The sequence below is a fragment of the Bison bison genome, unplaced genomic scaffold (genome assembly GCF_000754665.1).
Source record: "Bison bison bison isolate TAMUID 2011002044 unplaced genomic scaffold, Bison_UMD1.0 scf7180017864239, whole genome shotgun sequence".
NCBI lineage: Eukaryota > Metazoa > Chordata > Mammalia > Artiodactyla > Bovidae > Bison > Bison bison.
This window is the reverse complement of record NW_011494811.1, coordinates 4,035,443-4,056,375: the sequence shown is the minus strand read 5'-3', so window position 1 is coordinate 4,056,375 and position 20,933 is coordinate 4,035,443. Positions and strand designations below refer to the sequence as shown.

The 20,933-nt window shown below is 42.5% G+C and overlaps 2 protein-coding genes across 3 annotated transcripts in view; one reads left to right on the top strand and one right to left on the bottom strand.

Annotated features, from left to right (window-relative positions):
* ARG2 (arginase 2) overlaps positions 1 to 2,403 on the top strand; it is a 34,834-nt gene extending 32,431 nt beyond the window's left edge. For both annotated transcript variants that reach the window (XM_010846712.1, XM_010846713.1), the window contains exon 8: positions 1,930 to 2,403. In XM_010846712.1, the coding sequence (XP_010845014.1) occupies positions 1,930 to 2,135 (206 nt within the window). In that variant the 3' untranslated portion in view covers positions 2,136 to 2,403. The remainder of the gene's footprint in view (positions 1 to 1,929) is intronic.
* VTI1B (vesicle transport through interaction with t-SNAREs 1B) lies at positions 2,370 to 20,912 on the bottom strand. The gene is made up of 6 exons (XM_010846715.1): positions 20,410 to 20,912; positions 9,952 to 10,010; positions 8,141 to 8,332; positions 5,799 to 5,972; positions 3,916 to 3,977; positions 2,370 to 2,693 (listed from the first exon to the last, which is right to left on the bottom strand). Exons 1-6 carry the CDS (start codon positions 20,522 to 20,524, stop codon positions 2,597 to 2,599), a joined length of 699 nt encoding a protein of 232 aa, XP_010845017.1. The 5' UTR covers positions 20,525 to 20,912; the 3' UTR covers positions 2,370 to 2,596.
* Between the last annotated feature and the right edge of the window lie 21 nt (positions 20,913 to 20,933).

The window sequence follows — 20,933 nt, the reverse complement described above, 5'->3', positions numbered from 1 at the left end:
TGAATGGCTGACAGGAAGATCAGTAAACTGAAAGCTAGGGGATCAAGAGTAGCTACAAGGGGGGAATTCCCTGGTGGTCCAATGGTTAGGACTTAACTTGGTGCTTTCACTACAGTGGCTGGGTTCGATCCCTGATTGGGGAACTAAGATCCCACAAGCTTCATGGAGCAAAAAATTAATAAAAAATTTTTAGAAAAGAGTAGCTACAAGAGGTTACTGTCCCCAAACTCATACTCATTTGCAAATACTTTCCATTTCTGTCAGAAAGCTCTTGGTTTTAAGGCTACTTTAAATGACCTCTCATTGTAAAATTTAAACAATTACTGCATGGTACTTCAATACCACCTCATGAAATTGGGGTTGAAATGGCATAGAGACCCCAGACTGAAAAGTCGAGGACTACAAGAAACCCTTGACTATCTGGGATGGGATATGGAAGTTGAGAAATGGTCTCCCTGGCTCTGGAGCCTACCAGAACCTTAGGCACTACATAAAGAAGAATGCTTGTCAATCAGATTTGATGGGACCAGAAAATCTTATTCTCAGACCTACAACTGAGACACTGTCAGCTGTCCTTGGCCAGTGAACCTGGAAATTCAGTTCTCCATTCAGGTTCCCACTGACACCACTTAGAGCAGAGATTAGTAACCTCTAGCTCTTAGATGGGGGCAGTGGTTATACCCTGTCCATCCCTCCCCTGCTGCAGTGTTATTCTATTCCAAAAGGCTGTCTGTCCTGAGACTATCAACTAGATAAAGCAGTTTGCTTAATCCACAAGGTGGCAGTAGTCTAGAAATATAGGTAGTATGTTTTTAACAGTTTGTACCCTCTTGATTTACTTCTGGGCTATGTAAAAGGTCCACATTTAGTAGGTGGAGATTGGATACAGATGCATGTGCAGGAGCTGGTGGACACACCTGCTCACTGTAGTTCTGCACGGCGCACTGAACTCCGCATTGCTAAGGGACGGCACACTGTGCCGATGTACTAGCAGTGAAGGTACATGTACTAAAATGGGATATCCATGTCATTAGGTATATTCATCCATGTATCCAGGCTTTATGGCCACCCTAAATATTCAGATACTTGTATCCTCCAATCTAGTTTCTTCTAGTGACTCTTAAAGGACGTAGATTAACTTCATCCAGAATAACCAACTAAAAATAAACACCCCAGAAGTAGGGGATATATATGTTGATGGGGAGGGGCAGAGGGCAGGGCTAGATAGGTTCTTTTATGGTCTAATCTTCCCGCCTCAAACCCTTTGGCACAAGTACCCAGACCCTCACAGAAGGTAACTGGAGTTCAAACTAAATATGACCAAGTGCAAGATACTACATCCATCTGAAGGGAGACCTAAGAACTGTGTCATACATGGAGCCTGTCCTGAGAGTTCAAACTTGCAGGGGTGAGAGTAAGATATGCAGTAACAGCTATACTTTAGGACACACGGTGCCTTAAAAGCTACACAGCGCCAGAGTTCAGAAGTGGGAATAGAGTGCTAGCTAGTGAGACGTGAGAGATCTCATCACACAACTACAGGCAGGCATCTGGCAGGTCCCTGGAAATACTGGAAATGATACATTTTCCCAACTAGACTGGAAACTCCTACTGCCACCCCTGTTTACCCCTCACCCCGACCTTGCTCATCCTAACCAGAAAGCCTGTCAGCCATGCCTGTTACATTCATTACACAGGGATAACTGACTTAATTGTTTTAAAGGTTTCTCTCAATCCTGCCCCGGCATTACCAGTGTTTCTAACTTAAATTCATGCCCAAGAGGATGAGGGGTAAGGGCCTTCCTGACAGTGGGTAATTTTCTAGTAGAACATGACCCTTTCACCTTGGTGTGTTCTACCCAGGTGGGACGACCCTCACTGAAAGGAGCAGCTAGGAAGTTTTCTTGTTGTCCTGCTTTGTGTTTTCAGGGTTGCTCTCGGCCCTGGACCTCGTTGAAGTCAATCCTCGGTTGGCCGTGTCAGAGGAGGAGGCCAAGGCTACAGCCAGCCTGGCAGTGGACGTCATTGCTTCGAGTTTCGGGCAGACGAGGGAGGGAGGGCATGTTGTCTACGACCAACTTCCTACTCCCAGCTCACCAGATGAATCAGAGAGTGAAGAACGTGTAAGAATTTAGGGAATACTGTTTGTTGACACATGTGTCACAGTGGGCATTCCAGAGCCGTGAGGCGTTTGTGGTGACAGATACTGAATGATCATCTGGGTCAATACTGCCTTAATGAGAACATTTGTGCATTCTCACAATTGTACAGTTTCCTTCCCTTTCATTTTGGTGACCGATAATAGTACTGTACTGTATTTGGTTTTTTGACGCTCACAGGGTATTAATATGTTGGAGCGCTATGTAAACTTAAGTCAAATAAATGACATTTATTACCTTGGTATATCATACTGGTCTTATTGCTGTTCCTTCACATTTCAGTGGTCTTCTGTCTTCCTCCCTCCACCCACAGTCTGGCTACACAGTGCCTTCTTGAACCACTAGTTCACAGCAGCAATAAGATTTTTTCCACACCTCTAACGCCATTCATTCACAGAGTCACAGTTCTGGTCCACAACCCCTTCCCTATAGGAGGTTTAATGCCTGCGAAAGAATTTGTAATAAACCAGGCCTCCCAGAATGGCTAGCTCCAGTAAGATGACGATGGAAAGCAGCAGCTTGTTGGTTGTCACTCTACAAAGAGAAGCAAAGTGGGATGTAGTCAGAAGTCTGGGTAACCTTATTTCTTTCCATTCTTAATACTGAGGAGTTTGACCTGGGGCCAAGGCAAGATACTGTGAGGCAGACTGAACTTTTGTTCGATCATGTAGCCACTTAGTAACCTTGTAAATAATTACTACTATCTACCTCACAGAAATATTGAAAACCGGGGCAATAAGATACCAAAACATACAAATGTTTTTTTCTAAAATGTCTTCAAATAGTAATTAGTACTTCACTTTAAAAGTAGTTTTTCTGTGATGGGCTAATTAGAAAAATATTAAATAAACATGTGAAAAAGTATACCATTTTTTAAATCAGTTGAATCAGATTTCAAAGTAGAAGCTCACTATCTAACCATCTATAGCTGCCCTGACCACATACTACAGCTGTGAGGACACATTAGGAGAAGGGGCGGTGGGAGACCCCAGTGTCCAAGTCCAGCTTGAGTACAGGAGGTGGTCCTGCTTTAGGATAAGTAACTAGAAGCTGGGAGTGCCTTTCAATGTCTTCTCAACTTCTTGCCTTTCTCTATAAAGGTAGAAATTTTTCTGAAGCTCCTATACTCTTTAACACAAAGAATCAAAATCAGACATTTTCTCCTGCTCCACAAGGAACTTACCACTGTTTTGGAAAATCTCACTCTCTTGCTAGTTCCATGACTTGGTTATGGTTTCACTCATACTACCTACACCGACTTACTCCCCAAATTCAGCCTCAGTGTCAATACTTCCCTTCTGCCCATGGTTCTGCTGCTGTTAGCATTTACCTAAAGGGTTTTTCCTCAAATCAACTCCTTGCTAACAAGACAGAACTCCCAAATAATGGCTGACTCCCATAAAGGGCAAGCAGAGCCAAAATCAAGTACAAAGCCAAAGCAGTGAAAAGTTTTCTAATTAAGTTTTTACAAATTTATTTCCAGGAATATCAAGCCCTGTTCCCATGTGCTGTCTTCTCTAAGGAATGTAAACTGGCATGAAAAGTCCTTCCGGTGGACCAGTTTTCCACTGCTCCAAATCAGAGCAGCATGTATACTTCCAACAATGGATTTTTTTCTGGGATACTTAACTATGTGATATTCTTTATTTCTTCTGTTCTATCAGTACCTTTGCAAGTCATGGTTTAAAGCTTTGACATTCTCAGCTGAAAGATTAGAATTAAGAGAAATTAATTGTGACTAATTTTTGAAACTTACTTTCTGGACATTGAGCGGAGAATCTTCCGACTTTTGCTCAAGTTTTCACTTGTATTTACCAGCTGAGAAGAGAAAATAGCAATTATTTCCCTCTTCTCACAGAAGTACACACTGTAGAACTGAACATTAGTAAACTGACGGTGTTAAAGGCTTTATGTTGAAAAACTCCCAGAAATCAAATCAATTTAAATGATGGCCTCTGTAAGTAGAAGAAACTGGAAAGGACAAGATACTTTAATACTTGTCAATAGGCCTAGGAATGATTGTATCCCAAGGCTGCTGTGAGGAGACCTCTGGGACTGAGCTAATCCTTCACTGTGGCTACACAACACAAAGTCTTCGAGTGTACCCTGCCAGTAACTGAAGTAACTCTGAGCAACTTAAGATGTGAATTTCATCAGCCCAAACTCCAGGACAGCCTCCTGAGCTAATGTTTGTTTTTGTAGCCTGGTGGATTACCACTTTTGAGATCTGGTTCTTTTCCCTTTTTTCTTTACCCTTTAAGAGATACTTATATTGAATTATGAAAGGAATTAATCTTTTTTTAAAAGCCTTTTTTCCCCCCTTTCGGTTGCCTGTTACTAACCTATATAGCTGAAGGATATTTCAACAGATGCCACCTGCCATCTGTTCCTGTTAACCAGTGGCCTTGGTAAGTTGATCTCTCAGCTCATTCCTCAGCTTTAAAATTCAACTAATCCATCTAGTAAGTTCAAAAGTAAAAACAAACCATGCAATCTGCAAACAAGCTGCTTTCTCTGCAGTTTACCTTGAATTCAGTACTTTACTGTGAATTTTCACTGAGGAGGATGATACCTGACTTGATTTTAAGTTGTCAAAATCATTCTGACTTGATTTTAAGAGTGGAGAATTACGGCTATTAAGGTGGGAAAATAAGGGCTCAGTGTGGGGATCTGAGATGACTTTCTCGTATCTAAGTCTTGCCCATAGTATCTGTGTTTCATTTATCTACCTCATGTTCTTAATACAGCATTCCACTGGCAGTTTTTACAATTCCTTTGCAGATGGTACAGAAAGGAAGAAATAAGTTGTTTTTCAGAGCCCCTTAGAGTGATAAGTGATAGTAGATTAGAGGCCACAGTACAGTCATCATTTGGCCTAAGTATTTTGTTTTCTCACAGTCATCTCCCTTAGTTTGTAGTAGTAGTAGTGTTAATTGCTCAGTCATATTTGACTCTGTGATCCCATGGACTGTAGCCAGCCACGTCCTCTGTCCATGGGACTTCCTAGGCAAGAATACTGGAGTGGGTTGCTATTTCCTACTCCAGGGGATCTTCTCGACCCAGGGACTGAACCCCTGTCTCCTACACTGCAGGCGGATTCTTTACCACTGAGCCATCAGGGAAGCCCATGATCTCCCTTACCTTAGGTTAAGAAGAGTCCAGGATTAAACCTCTATAAATTGTCAGTAGTACTATTTTATGACACGTGGAAAATAGCCTTGGCTCTAAATGACAGGAAAGCTTAGAATCTTTTAAAGCAAATGTTGCTTTCATAAGAATAGCAGGTGTTCTACTAGATGTGTGAGAAACAGAAATTTAGTTCATAATACAGGACCTGATATAGGACCTAATAAAAGGATGGTATGGCTACAATCCTATTTGACAATCTTCAATAAATGTAGAAACTGGGTTTTCTGCAATCTCAGTCCCCCTGCCCAGTGACCTCTAAATCTTACAAGTAAAATTACTTACAAGGGATATGTTTTAGTCAAGCAAATTACGAACAGAGAAAAGCATAAGAACCTAAAAAATCATACCCTGAATTTGGAACTGCGGTTGCTTCTGACAGCAGCAAAGCATCAGGGTGTAATGGGCCCACTTACTTTCCCCATTCTTGCCCCTCTATCCACCCAGACTTACTCTACTCTTGGTACGTTCCAACTGGTCACGTTGCTCCCCCAGCTCTTCTATGATTTCTGAGCCAATCTGGTCAGTCTCTGCAGCAATACGATGAGAACGCTCAATACTCTGGGTGGCCCGATTCAGGCTGTCAGTGCCTTGCAGAAGCAATGCCCTTTGAGACTGTAGCCGATTCTGACAGGAGTATGAAAGGGAATTGTTAGACTTCTTTCGTTATAAATGAATTTATAAGAAGGGATATAGTGTGCAGTAATTTTCATACTTGTAAGACAATCAAAGATGCTAATGAATCAGACTACAAGAGAACCTGGGATTCAATCTAGGATCACAATACCTCCCAGTCCACTGCTTGTTGCACTTAAGTGAGGCAAGGAGAGGATTCAATACACCAGAGCATCTTCTTTGTTCTCCTGACGAATCTGAACTGACTCATGTGCTTCCTGGACTAGCAACATCTGAGAGGCAATGGCCCAGATCTGGGATGCAGGAGCTACCTAAAAATTCATACATCCTATCATTTTGATAGCGCAAACCAACTAAACTCTACAGCCTTAGAAATAGTGTAATTCACTGAAAGTTCCCACTGATTGGTACTGAGTGACCATGAATAAGCTATTCGTTTTCAGCACACATAGAAATCACTTAAAAGTGTGAGACTACTACTCTCTGGAAAAAAGTAGCTACACCCTTGGTAAGCATCCAAAGAATTTCGCCTCAGGCCAAACAGAAAACAAATCCTGAAGTTGTTACACTGGAGATTTGCTCTCAAGGGAGGTAGTATCCGGGGCCAAGTAAAGCGCACTATTTCTGAAACTCCACCAAAGTATTATTCCACCTATTCCTAAGCACAGGAGGCATGAAGACCAAAGCAGCCTTTGTCAGGCCAGAAATAACTACTGACAGAAATGGAGGCAGCTCTAAGTTCTCAGCTCTTTCGAGCATACATGTGCACCAACTCTGGAAAAGGGGTCAGCTCACAAGGCCTATTTACTGAGCAGGTGACCATTAGCACTCGATACCACCATTAAGAAGCCGAAAGGTGTGTTCCCAGATCAGAAGCAACAAGAAGGCTTTTTCACTTCATATATAGCACAGACAAGTGAGGAAACCACTGAATGAGGCTGAAATGAACTCCAGTTTACACTGGCTTAAAGGCAGCAGGAAAACAACATTTGTAAACATAAAAGATGAGGATTTTCAAATGATTGGGCTTAAGAAAGAGGAGGCAGAGACAGTAAGGTCACATGAATCAACCCCAGATTTGGAACAGTAATTCTACTGAAAGTAGTTTATATACCTATATTGTTTTTATAATTTCTGAAACTAATAATTTTAAAGAAAAATTATTGCTTGGAATTATCTTCCCCCGTTTTGTTTTTTGGGGCTTTTTGGGTCACAGATGACCAAAGTCACTGTACACCTTTCATCTCACTTTTAACAAGTGCTCCTTGCGTGTGTTTTCCCACTCTCCTTTGAAAATTTTATATCATTCTCAAAAACTCTAGTTTTCACATCAGGAATGTCAGGCCAGTATCATGTGAATATCTCAAACTACGTTTAGGATGCTTCATGAAACAGGATTTGTTTAACACTGTGTCATCACCCTTTCTACATCCATACAGTCTACACTAGTGGGTCCCCTTCCACTTCTCTCCCACATTACCAGACAGGCCATTTCTACTTTGTGCTGTGGAGCATAATCCCAAATGTAACACATGAAATTTAATCTTTGTGAACCTTTTCTCCTTTACCTATCTAGCTTCTTTAGACAGTTTGAGAATACACATTTTCAATTTAGTAGTCTAATTTTATAAATGAGAACACTGTAGGCTAGAGAGGCAGTCTGGCTCACTTTCTATTATGATGAGTAAGGTGTCAGCCCCCCTTTTTTGAGGAACATCCTGCTTTCTCTACTGTATCTGGGCTATTGGACCATTGATACAAATGTAAGGAAAAGTGTGGGTTACTTTTGTAACAATGCTCTGATAAGTTAAAATCCTAACTGAACTCTGGGGGGATATGTGAGAAAGAAACTGGATTAGTGAGTCAGACTACAGAGTCCAGGTGTAACATGAATAGGTAACGCCTGTATATCACCACTACCCATCAAGCACTGTTTTATACATAAAGGATACAAAAAAATCTAAACAGGTAAATTGTTTGGAATGGTCTGCATTAAATTCAGTAGAGGCAGGCACCCAAGGGGAGAAGGGAAATTGGATGCAAGAAAGAAGATAAGATGGAAAAAACCAGTCAAGTATGCAACTGATAACATCAACTGTACTCCACAATTCTGTTAATCACTGTGCCACAGACCCACAGGGAAGACAGCTGATGCTCACCATATGCTCGTTCTCCACAGCGTATGTGCCATATTTCATGTCTCCTCGGGCCCCAGGAGTGGCTGTCAAAGGCGTACTTCTCACTTCCCGATGGAGTTTGGCAAGGTCCTTCCGGTAGGTTCGCAGCTTAGACATCATAGGGTTACGAAAAGATAGGGGTGCATAACGCAGTTCCTCTTCCATCTCTGCCAGCTAGGAAGGCAGAAAGTAGTGAGTAGACGGCCTGCTTCTATTCTCTCTCATATGGGTAATATGTCTAGTTTGGACTAATCAAACCACAAGCCATCCTAAATAAATACTCAAAATGTGGCCCAGGAGGGCAGGGACCACATGTGACACCTTCACTTCATTACTGAGTGCTTGGCATAGTGCCCAGCAGGCACAGAACAGGCCTTCAAAAAGTATGTGATGAATAAGTGAGAAAACTAACAAGTACCTTATAGCTTATTAAACATTTTGACATATATTTTCTCATTTAATCCTCACAACAGATCAAAAAGGTAGGAAATAGTTTTACTTCATATATGAGACTCGAAGAAACCTGTTCAAGATTACATAAGTCAGGATTCCAGATCTTCATACTCTTTTCAGTATACCAAGTTCTTAGCCTGTTATGGTCCAAGTGCTATCACGAAGCACTTAAGGACCTACTGTACTAAAAATAATTAGGGGTATGGCATCAAGGTTCTTCCCTTCCTCCTCCTGAAAATCAACTGTTTGTGTCCATGTCAGAAAAACCAGGGGTCCAAATCCTTTCCATTTTTCTGGGACAAGTAAATTGTAACACACAGACTCATTTGTAAGAGGCCATGAGTCATTTTCTTCTGCTTTGGATGGCTAAAGTAGGACTAGTTAACTTTAGAAAATGCTACCAAGATGTTAACTGAAAAAGAGGCCTAGCTCTGTAACAGATATCACAGATTTATGCCCAGTAATGCAAAGGTATTAGAAAAGTTTCTGGTACTCCCATTTTGAAGGTGATAGTTTCCACAGTCTGATAGGTTGATCCTTCTTCAAATACATGCAGAGCAGAAAAAAGGATGCAGATGGGCTTAACTTCTAAAAACTTCACTGGAATAAAGGAGTTATTCTTCAACAAACAATAAAGTTCTGTGGCTTAAAAAGAATTCTTCAGTCTACTCTGGGGTAGCAGATACTAGAGGCAACTATTTCTTTGGAGTGCTACCAGAGACCGAGATTTTAGCTCCAGCCTCCTAAAAGGGTTTGCTAAAGCTAGAGCACAATGTAATGAAGACAGAGGACCCTTACTTCTAAAAGGTAAGAGCAAAACTTGCTTTTTTTTTTTTTAAAGAAAAGTCACAGGTTAAATGAGAAGCAGTTCTTAAACTGCTTAGCAACCTGAACCAACTTCTGATAAGCTTTGGGTCCTGACTGAGAACTCATCCTGACCATGCATGCCTTGCCCAAGGTACCAAAACCTTCTATTTTTTAAAACAAGGCAATGTGAGTAGGAACCACCTCTGAGGTCCATTTTCTGTGACAGTAAGTTTAACAAGGAGAATAAGTTATCTTAATGGCCAGCTTTTAAAATGTGCTTTCAAAAGTCCACCCTTGTAAAAGGAGAATGTCCTTATTGTATCAGCAATGTTTTATCAAGGACTCACTTCGGGGGAGTGTTCAAGTTTTACTCAATACCCATCCCCATCAACTGGCCTCATTTAGTAAGAACTAATCAAAACTAAGGTCAACAGACGGGAACAGTTAAATCTGTGATCATAATGTCAAAAGCATTACTTCTGGCAAAGACCAACAAACAGGAAGAGGAAATAAGAACTTGTTCCTGTTCTCACCGTTTCATTTGCTTCCTGTTGCTTTTCATCGAAATCTCTAATCAACTTCTTCTTCTCTTCTGGAAAAGATAGATGAGTTTTAAATACTCAATCCTGCTTCCAAACATTTATTTGTAGAGGACATATCCTCTGCTTAGAATATACTCCCCATTCCCTTCCTGGGGGTACCCTACAGTACTTAATCACTCCTAAAAGACACTTAGAAAAGTAAGGTAACTAGTTACCACAATTAACGGGGGGTGGGGGAGGGGGTAGTAGTGGGGTGGGTGGGAGGTGGTGGATGGTATTACCACTGGCATTTAAGTGCCCAGGGAACAAGAGTACCTATGCTAGGGACAGTCCTGCGTAACAATGATCTGGCCCCAAAGACCAAGAGCATTCCTACTAAGAAAGAAAACAGGTCTAAATTATTGTCAATCTTTTTTCACGGACCCTAACAAAGGGACCAGGCACGGTTTGATCAATAAGAATGTTTAACAATACCGGTTCTCTGAAATCTTCATCCCCATGGTAAATCACATTTCTACATTAACCCTTATCCACTGCTTTTCTGCCAAATATATTCAAAGCCCACCTACTTTGCTCTCTGGAGAGCCTGCAAGGCATACAGCACAAGTTTCTTAGCCATACCCACTGGCAGCGGTATAGGAAATGATGTAAAATACCATTGACTCACACAGGGGAAAATGTCATTCCTTGTTCAATTCTTTGCATCCTGTCATTTTAGTTCTAGTAAGTCTTTAATACCTAAAAACTACTAATGTCCTCTTTAAAAAAATAGAACAGGCTTTAGCCCCAAAGCAAGGACATCTAACTAAATCAGCATTCTTTTGTCTTCATTGTAGTTTTTCTGATCATATAGCTAGGTTCCACAGATTTTCCATCTAAGGCAGTGATATAAAATGTCCTTTTAAAGGAACTTTATATGTTAAATAAATGCATTTTACATGAAATACTGATATAAAGGAAATACTGCTACTGCTGCTGCTAAGTCGCTTCAGTCGTGTCCAACTCTGTGCGACCCCATAGACGGCAGCCCACCAGGCTCCCCCGTCCCTGGGATTCTCCAGGCAAGAACACTGGAGTGGGTTGCCATTTCCTTCTACAATGCATGAAAGTGAAAAGTGAAAATGAAGTCGCTCAGTCGTGTCCGACTCTTAGCGACCCCACATACTGCAGCCTACCAGGCTCCTCCATCCATGGGATTTTCCAGGCAAGAGTACTGGAGTGGGGTGCCATTGCCTTCTCCGATAAAGGAAATAATTACAGTAAAAATGGTGCTTAGACACACCACAATGATGAAGGGAGTACCTGGTAAACTTTGGATGGGGGGAAGTGCTGGGGAGTAAATGGGCTTAGGTTTTGGTCTTAGCTTTGGGCCTAACTCAACATGTAAGCCTGGATAATTCTCTTCATCTTTTTGGGACCTAACCTCCTTCCTCAGCCAGGAAATGAGGAGGCAAACCACACCTAAGAAGCAAAAATTAGCCTATTTATGAGGAGTTTGTTTTTTTTCAAATGTATACAGCAAAATGAACGTTCTCCCTGGAAATCTACACATAATCTACTTATTACCACAAAACTGTCACTTCTTATAATATTTTTTGAATTCATCTTTTGGGATTACATTCACAATCTGGGATACTTTTTTTTTAATTGTGGTAAAATACATATAACATAAAACTGACCATTTTGGCCATTTTAAGTGTACAGTTAAGTGGCATGAAGTACATTCACAATGTTGGGCAACCATCACCGCTATCCATCTATAGAACCTCTGCGTCATCCCAAACTGAAACTCTCCACCCAGTAAACACTAACTCCCTATATGCCCTCCCCTCAGACCCTGGTAACCACGATTCTGCTTTCTGTGTCTATGAATGTGACTACTCCAAGCACCCCATATAAGAGGAATCATACAGTATTTGTCTTTTGTGTTTGACTTATCTCACGTAGCATAAAACCTTCAAGGTTCCTCCACACTGTAGCATGTATGAGGACAGTCTGTGTGTTTTTCACTCAGTGTCATTTCCAAATACAAGCCGACACTGCCATCAACTGAAGTAAGAGCAATCTTTACCAATGCCAAGAAAACAGCAGAGTAAGGCTTATGAAGGGATGGCACACGGGTACTTAACATGCTGTCCTAAGATTTTCTTGGATAACTTTGTTTACCCTGATTTTCATCTCACACCTTGACTTTCAAACCCAATCCCATGTTGGAAGTAACACCACTGTCACGCTTTATATAGATTTATATTGTGTTAATCACATAGCATCTAGCATGTTGGCTGTCCACTACTTTTTAATGTAAATCACTTGGCTATATATATTCTATAGTCTCAACTTGAGCTCAATCTCCCTCTGCGTAGAGAAATTTACTTTTTCTTTTATACATCCCATAGGTTCTAGAGCTCTAAATCTGGTAGGGTGCTTCTTAGACACTGTTACTGCCTGCAAGAGTCAAGTGACAATCCACCCTTTACTAAGCTGCATTCATTGTCATGCGCATTCCCTTAATACGTATTCCAGTGAACTAGTTTTCACCATGAGAGGGTAACAGGCAGGAAGGCCAGGGGTCTCCAAATAGAGGAAATAGCCTGCAAATGTCAGACATTTTTATCTCTCTTAAGCTGCAGGAGGAAACAAACTAGCAATATTTTTTCCTTCTCTATACAAATTTAAAGGGAGGTTTCTCTTAAAATACTGTGTTGCCATAATGACACCCGGTTTCGCCTGAAGTTAGCTATTCTCGAGCCTAGAGATAACTAATGCCTTTTTCTTATGGAAATGTTCGTCTTAAGCTATGCTAATGTACTATGCCTTTACCCCAAACTCTGTCTCCAAGTCGGTTCCGCCTCTTGGCCCAGAACCTACTTGACAAACCAGTATGGATATTGTTCCCCTAATCTATGTAAATGAAACTATTTGTATGGTGGTCTGCCCTTCTTCAAGATTCAAGTTAATCATTTTATGGCCCAGGATAAACCATTTGGTGCCAAGATTATCCCAAAATACATCTTATGGGTGAGGGGCTTGGTGCCATTCTGAATTTTAAGACATTCCTTTCTTTCATTAACAGACTGCTAGTGACTATATAACATCCAGCTAAAGACTAGCAGGGGGGTACTCTTTCTGCCCCCTTCTGATGCCTATGTCAGAAGCTTTCTCTATCTCCTTTATACTTCAATAAAACTTTATTACACAAAAGCTCTGAGCGATCAAGCCTCGTCTCTGGCCCCGGATTGAATTCTTCTCCTCCGGGGGCCAAGAATCCTGGTGTATTTGCGTGATTCAACAACAACCTTTCAACCACACACTGCTCACAACGCACCGCCCCCCTCCCCCCAAAAGCAGAAAGTTCAGGCAAAGCAAAAGGCCTACCTCTTGACCAACCATGAGATAACCACCATGAAATTACCACCACGAGTCAAAGTGTTAGCTGTTCTTTGCAACCCCATAGACTGTAGCCCATCAGGCTCTCCTGCTCATGGAATTCTCCAGGCAAGAACACTGGAGTGGGTAGCCATTCCCTTCTCCAGGGGATCGTCCCTGACCCAGGGATTGAACCTGGGTCTCTCACACTGCAGGCAGATCTCCCTGTCTGAGCCAGCAGGGAAGTGCCAAAGCAGCCTTATTATCCTTGAGTGGGCTGTGTTTCCACCCATCAGCAGTGAAATATCTGCAATCAAGAATGGCTACTTCCATGGAGAGCTATCATATTATTTTATAATGAGCATTCACAAAAGTGTTGCGTGTCACCACTCCTCTAAAGAGGCACATCTCCACACTCAAGCACACTCACTCACTTCTGATCCAAGATGACAGTATTCTATAAGTGCATTCTGGTCCTAGATTTTTCTACATCTCTGTTAGTCCTACGTTCTCCTCGTTTAATCTTTGTTAAAGGATATGAATATCTACTTTCCTAAGAGACAAATTCTAGAATAATTCAAAGAATGCAGCTGTATAATAAGAATTGGGGTACGGGGGCGGCAAGGCAGTCCACAGTCTTGATCCTTTCACTAACTTCCCTGCGTGATTCTGTTATTCTCAGTCTTTTTGGAATACTCTACTCTCTGATTTCATAAGACATATATTCTCCTATGAGTGCTCTACAGCCTGTATACTTTTAAAGATTCAAGAGATGGAACCCCTACCCAACTGAGAGGTATCAATACCTGTTCCTTTATGCTTTGCTCAAAATTGTGAAATTAATGAATGTTAAGAGCTAAGATGGCCCTCAGAAGTCATCTAGTCTAACCTCATTTTATAGTTGAGGAAACCAGAGCCTGAAGAAACTGTCTTCCCCAAGGCCATAGAAAAGAGCAGATGTAGGGTGGAGGGCTGGGCCGCGGTTACGGCGGCTGAAGGGAGACAGCCCGGGCGGGTTGGGGGGGGGCAATTAAAAACAAACAAACAAACAAAAAAAAGAGCAGATGTAACTAGAACACTAGTTACAGAATGCAAGTCTCCTATCTGTGGCACTGTACACCATGTACACTATGGCACTGAGGGGTACTTTCATGCTCCCAAGGTACACAGGTATAATCTTTTCAAATCTCTTCATTTTTTAGGGAGCTAGAATTAACACTACAATCAACTACAAAACAGCAGGACTGATACCAGGTAGAATGGACACCGGAAACTCAGAAAGAATGAGCTACTCTAAATAACACTATTCCTGATCCCTCATGTCTTTCCAAACCATTCACATGTGAGTGACTCACTCTGAAGCCGAATGTTTGGCGAACTAGGTGCATGGCAGCACAATGTCTCAGACATGGAATAAAATGAAACACCAAGCTCTGAAAGCGCTAGAGGAAGCCCACCTCATCTCAACCAAGGTGGCAGCCTCTCCATCTTGTAGAAAAAGAAAAGAAGGTAGCTCAGTCATGTCCGACTCTTTGTGACCCCATGGACTATACAGGCCATGGAATTCTCCAGGCCAGAATACTGCAGTGGGTAGCCTTTCCCTTGTCCAGGGGATCTTCCCAATCCAGAGATGAACCCAGGTCTTCCCCACTGCAGGTGGATTCTTTACCAGCTGAGCCACTTGTCGGCGGTTTGAATTTTCATAGCCCCAGAATGACTCATCTTGGTCCACTGTTGCTGCTGCTAAGTCACTTCAGTCGTGTAAGACTCTGCGACCCCAGAGACAGCAGCCCACCAGGCCCTGCCGTCCCTGGGATTCTCCAGGCAAGAACACTGGAGTGGGTTGCCATTTCCTCCTCCAATGCATGAAAGTGAACAGGCAAAGTGAAGTCGCTCAGTCGTGTCCGACTCTTAGCGACCCCACTTACTGCAGCCTACCAGGCTCCTCCGTCCATGGGATTTTCCAGGCAAGAGTACTGGAGTGGGTTGCCATTGCCTTCTCCGTCTTGGTCCATTAGAACTGTGGAAATAACTTCAGTTTCACCAGATCTTTAAAATTTGTGATTAGTGCTTTTGGTGCCCCCTTGTGGCACTTCTAGGACCTACATCCTCTGCAGACCTCATGGTTAACCTGATCTCACACCATAAAGGAAATTAAAGCATCAGATCCCTCTAAGCTTGGTTCCTCAATTATAAATAAGAAATATAACACCACTAACCTGTATAGTTGTCTGAAAAATACAACACACATAACAAACATGCAGCAAATGCTAAGCTCATTAAGGGTTCAATAAATAGTGACTACCAGTGTTTTTTAAAGTAAATTCCTAGGTAAGAAGAACTAAGCGAAAACTAAATTTAAAGAATATGAAGTGTTGGAAAAATTAATATTCTGCAGTGAGTAATTGTGTTTACCAACCTGCTACATATCGTCCTCCATAGTTATCATTTTTTCTGGTTTCCAAAATAGTGGAGTTTCGTGTATAGCAACTGAAACTTAAGTGAATTAAAGCGAAAAACGAATAATTTTACAATGTTCATTACAACATGTGGAGAGATGCCTTCAGGTGCTACGAAACTAAAACGAGAAATCATGACTACAGGTATTTACTGTATTAACTGGATAAGAATTTACAGCAGCCTGAGACATGTGGAGAGACCTCTTCAGATGCTGCAAAACTAAGACTACAAATTATTGTTGTGGCTGTTTAAAGTAATAATGAATTAATAAGTATCACAAATGCTAATGGACTGTCACTTCCATACAAACCTCCTAAAGTAGGACACACTGTGTCTGTTAATCCTATCCTTTTTAAAAATAGGTGTATACATTGATTTTAAAAGTGATGACAATATGGAAAACGTGGTAAATAAAATCACCTTCAGTTTCAACATTTAATTATATATTGATAGTTACTATTTTCTTCCCAACAATTCACAGTATTTATACAACCATTCAACAAATATTTATAGAGCACCAAGTATGTACTAGGCATTGTTCTAGGTGCTTGAGTGCTAAGTCGCTTCAGTCATGTCTGACTCGCTTCGACCCTATGGACTGTAGCCTACACCAGGCTTCTCTGTCCATGGTATTTTCCAGGCAAGAGTACTGGTGTGGGTTGCCATATCCTTCTCCATCTAGGTGCTTAGAATATACAAGTAACAAAACAGACAAAATATAGAGCTTACAACAGAAGAGGAGGGGACGCTTCCAAAGTCTTTTATGAGGCCAGCACTACATCGATACCAAAACCAGAGAACATCACAAGAAAAGAAGATTACAGGCCAATATCTCTGATGCAAAAATCCTCAACAAAATATTAGCAAAACAAAGGGCATTTTCCATAAAAACAGAACAAACAATCCAAAAATTTGTATGGAACAACAAGAGACCGCAATTAGTCAAAGCAATCTTGAAAAAGAACAAAGCTGGAGGCATCATGCTTTCTGATTTCAAACTACAGCTCATCGTTGAACAAGAGTATTAATTGGGCAGGTCCCCTATACAAACATTTTTTTCAACAGTAAATTCTATAGTACCATATAACCTGTGGTTGGCTGAATCTGCAGATACTGAGGAACCTTGGATAGGAGGGACAATAAGCTACACTAGGATTTTCAGCTACACAGAAGGCTGGTATTCAAGGGTTAACTGTATATTATAAAGCTATAGTAATGAAAACAGTATGGTAACTGGCATTAAAACAGATTCAAAGCTCAATGGAATGGAAAAGACAGCTCCGAAAAAAAATCCACCAATGTATGGTCCCCAGCATATTTTTGTGCCTCTCTTTCAACCTCTACTCAGTCACCAGCGTTCTCCCAAAATACAATCATATGGTCCGATTTTATTTTAGAATCTGTATTTTGTTCAGGATTTTTGCATCTGTGTTCATCAGGATAGTGGCCTGTAATTTTCTTTTCTTGTGATGTTTTCTGCCTTTGGTATCAACATGGGCTGGCCTTTAAAAGAATTTAAAATCCTTTATTGATTCTCCATATCAAGTTTAGATGTCTTAATGTGATATTTAGGTCCCTTAGTGGAAACAGTTTCAGACTTTATTTTTTGGGGCTCCAAAATCACTGCAGATGGTGACTGCAGCCATGAAATTAAAAGATGCTTACTCCTTGGAAGGAAAATTATGACCAACCTAGACAGCATATTAAAAAGCAGAGACATTACTTTGCCAACAAAAGTCCGTCTAGTCAAGCCTATGGTTTTTCCAGTGGTCATGTATGGATGTGACAGTTGGACTGTTTAGAAAGCTGAGTGCCGAAGAACTGATGCTTTTGAACTGTGCTGTTGGAGAAGACTCTTGAGAGTCCCTTGGACTGCAAGGAGATCCAACCAGTCCATCCTAAAGGAGATCAGTCCTGGGTGTTCTTTGGAAGGACTGATGCTAAAGCTGAAACTCCAATACTTTGGCCACCTCATGCAAAGAGTTGACTCATTGGAAAAGACTCTGATGCTGGGAGGGATTGGGGGCAGGAGGAGAAGGGGACGACAGAGGATGAGATGGCTGGATGGCATCACCGACTCGATGGACTTGAGTTTGGGTGAACTCCGGAAGTTGGTGATGGACAGGGAAGCCTGGCGTGCTGCAATTCATGGGGTTGCAAAGAGTCGGAGACTGAGCAACTGAACTGAACTGAACTGAAGGGTCTGGCTGTGTCTTATTTATCTCATCTACTACTGATCTCCCATACACATCTTAAGTTTCAGTCATAGTTCTGAATATTTGACTTTTTTTTTTCCCCTTCCTTTGTTGTCTCTTCTCATTTCCCCTCTCAGGCAAACTCCCAGTCAACCCTTAACACTCAGAAGTTCTCCTTTCTGAGAAGGAAGGAGAACTCCCCTACGGCCATGTTAGCCTTTCTGTCACGGTCTCAAAACTATCTTAGGACTTATCACACACTTTGGAAATCTGCTCCCATTTAAGGCAAGAACCATAGAACTCCCCAGACCCAGGATACTGAGTGATACATAATTCTTGACAGATGTTCATTGAAAATACTGAATTCAATTACAGAGCATAAGCTAAATGCAAGGGATGTGTTATGTATTAATATATTATTCAGTGCTTAATAATTCATGATAGGAAAGCTTTGGAAAGCCTATGAAGTCGTCTCAGAAGAAAAAAAGGATTCAGAGATGACACCCCAGTATGTTTGCTTAATTAAATCCAACTTATTCAACAAATATTTACTGAGGAACGTAAACAAAGCAGTGAATAAAGAGACTGAAGGCTGTTGAAATTCTTATAACCTGGGGATATGCAAATACTATACATACTTACCCACTGAACAACTACGTGTTACCAGCAACTTGTGTTGAGAATATTTTGTACTTGGGTAGAAATTCACACCTTTTTGATTGTCCTCTTTGCAGCAATTAGAAGTTCAGGTAGATGACAAAAGTGAATACAACTAAGTTTTCTATTTTTGGAAACAGAATATCCTTTGGCATTATTTACCCTTCCCTGATGGCTCAGTTGGTTAACGAAGTTGCCTACCATGCAGGGGTTTCAGTCCCTGGGTTGGGAAGATCCCCTGGAGAAGGAAATGGCAACCCACTCCAATCTGGGAAATGCCATGGACAGAGGAGGCTGGTGGACTACAGTCCATGCAGCTGGAAAGAGTCAGACACCACTTAGCAACTAAACCACAAGCACACCCTTACAGAAACAAATCTTGCAAAATTTAAATCAACACCAGGCTGAAAAAAATGATCTATTTTTCAACCATGTAAATCAGATCTAATCACTCTCCTGTTCTGTAGCCTTTAACTTCAAGTCACTGTATTTAGATAAAGATGCAAATCCCTCTCCATGGTTCACGTGGCCCCACACAATCTGGCCCTTTAAAACCTTATCTACTACTAGTATTTCCTTTGCTCATTCCACCCTGAACACACTGGGCCTCTAGCTCTTCCTACAGCATACCAAACTCACTTCTGCTTAAGGACTGTTAGAGTACTATTCTGTCCTCCTGAAACTTATTTCTCCCAGATTTTTGCATGGTTCACTCCCTTACTTCAAGTCTCTGCTCAAACGCGACCTCCTCAAAGAGGCCTTTCACAGCCACCCAATCTACAATTAGGGCTTCCCCATTCCTTGCCCTGCTTTATTTTCCTGTATGGCCCTTAACACCCCTTCCTAATATTTATATATCATCATCGACCCGTAAGAACAGAGATCTGTAAGTCTTTTCACAGCAATTTGCAATATTACCAGCATCTAGACAGTACCTAGTGCACAGCAGCCTCTCTTAATAAGTATATGTTAAACAAAAGTATGAGTTTCATTCTCACCAGAGTCATTCAATTCATGTGACCTTGGGTAACTCTCAGAGCAAACACTCAAGCTTCCATGCTTCAGTAAAAGCAATGGAAGTCTCATCGGCCTTGCCATCAAGATCTACTACTATGATAGACCTTCCTATACAGTTTCAACCAGAAAACTCTTAGCTCCCCCAAGTCAAGCTTGCAGCACACTGCATTATGAAATCAAGAGGCAGGAAGGTCTAAGCAGAGGTCATAAAAGGATCGCACCTGAAGGCCACCATCCTTATTTTAAAGACCAATCCCTCCCTCAACCCCTACCCGCCCCCAAGGCTGGTTATTTACACCAGCCTCAAAAGTTATGATGGCTTTGGGTTCTTAACCTTTTTTGTGCTACAGGTCCTTTGCCAATCTGGTGAAAACTATGGGTCTCTGGAGAATACTTTCAAGCGGGAAAAACAAAATATTGAGAGCCACAAAGAAAACCAATTATACTCAGTTTACAGATTTAAGGGTCACAGGTCTAAGGTCTCTCATGCCCATCTTGCCACAGTGAAAATGAAACGAGCGAACTCTGAAGGTTACAGGGGATTCAAGAGAGAGATGACACTCCGCGGTGGATTCCTGGGTACCTAAGTGGCAGCACGGAGATTCTGGACGCCGGGACTCAGCCAGCCCTAGGGGGCGTGTCTGAGGATGCCAAGCGAGGAGACGAGAGAGTGGGTCTGGGAAGGAGGTGCGGGCTCTTCCTCCCGGTGCTAGCGGAGCGCTGTTCTCGTGGGCTCATCCCGCCCCCACCTCACCTGTCCCTGCCATCCCCAGGAGCCGCTCCGGCACCCCTCGTAGGTCTTCATGGAGGCCGCGGAAGATCTCGTGCAGTTTCTCGAAATGCTCCGAGGAGGCGGCGGAGGTGGCCATGGCGCAGGCCGCTCTCGAGCAGCGGGCGCCGAGATTCCGGGCCCAGGGCCCGCACCTATTCCGCCGTCAGCCGCCTAGCCCCGCAGGCATCACGGCGACCGCCGCCACAGTCGCCCAAGACGAGGCGCTTCCGGGGCCGCGGCGGGGTCCTCCCGGGCCGGAATGCCCACCCCCTGCATGCCGTCACTGACGGCGCGCCGGGCGCCAAAGCCTGACAGAAAGTTAGTCTGGCTCCGTCGCCCGGGAGACTCCTGAAGGGGTGGCAGCGCTTTGGCGCGAGCGGCAGTCTCGGAACCCCGGAAATACTCAGTCCGAGGCTGGGGGGAAGCCCGATGGCGGAAGGAAAACCTGGGCACCCGCGGGCCGGGCGACGTGGCCGCCTCTTTCCTGGGCCCCGCCTTCCGGCAAG

What these genes read in the sequence shown, in the direction of transcription:
- VTI1B (XM_010846715.1), bottom strand. Translation starts at nt 20,524, where the DNA reads ATGGCCACCTCCGCCGCCTCCTCGGAGCATTTCGAGAAACTGCACGAG. An exon ending in CTGTGGAGAACGAGCATATG is followed by an intron (nt 5,973 to 8,140) that starts GTGAGCATCAGC and finishes TACTCCTGTCAG; the next exon opens with AATCGGCTACAGTCTCAAAG. An exon ending in CTCCGCTCAATGTCCAGAAA is followed by an intron (nt 2,694 to 3,915) that starts GTAAGTTTCAAA and finishes TTCTCTTTGTAG; the next exon opens with AGTGACAACCAACAAGCTGC.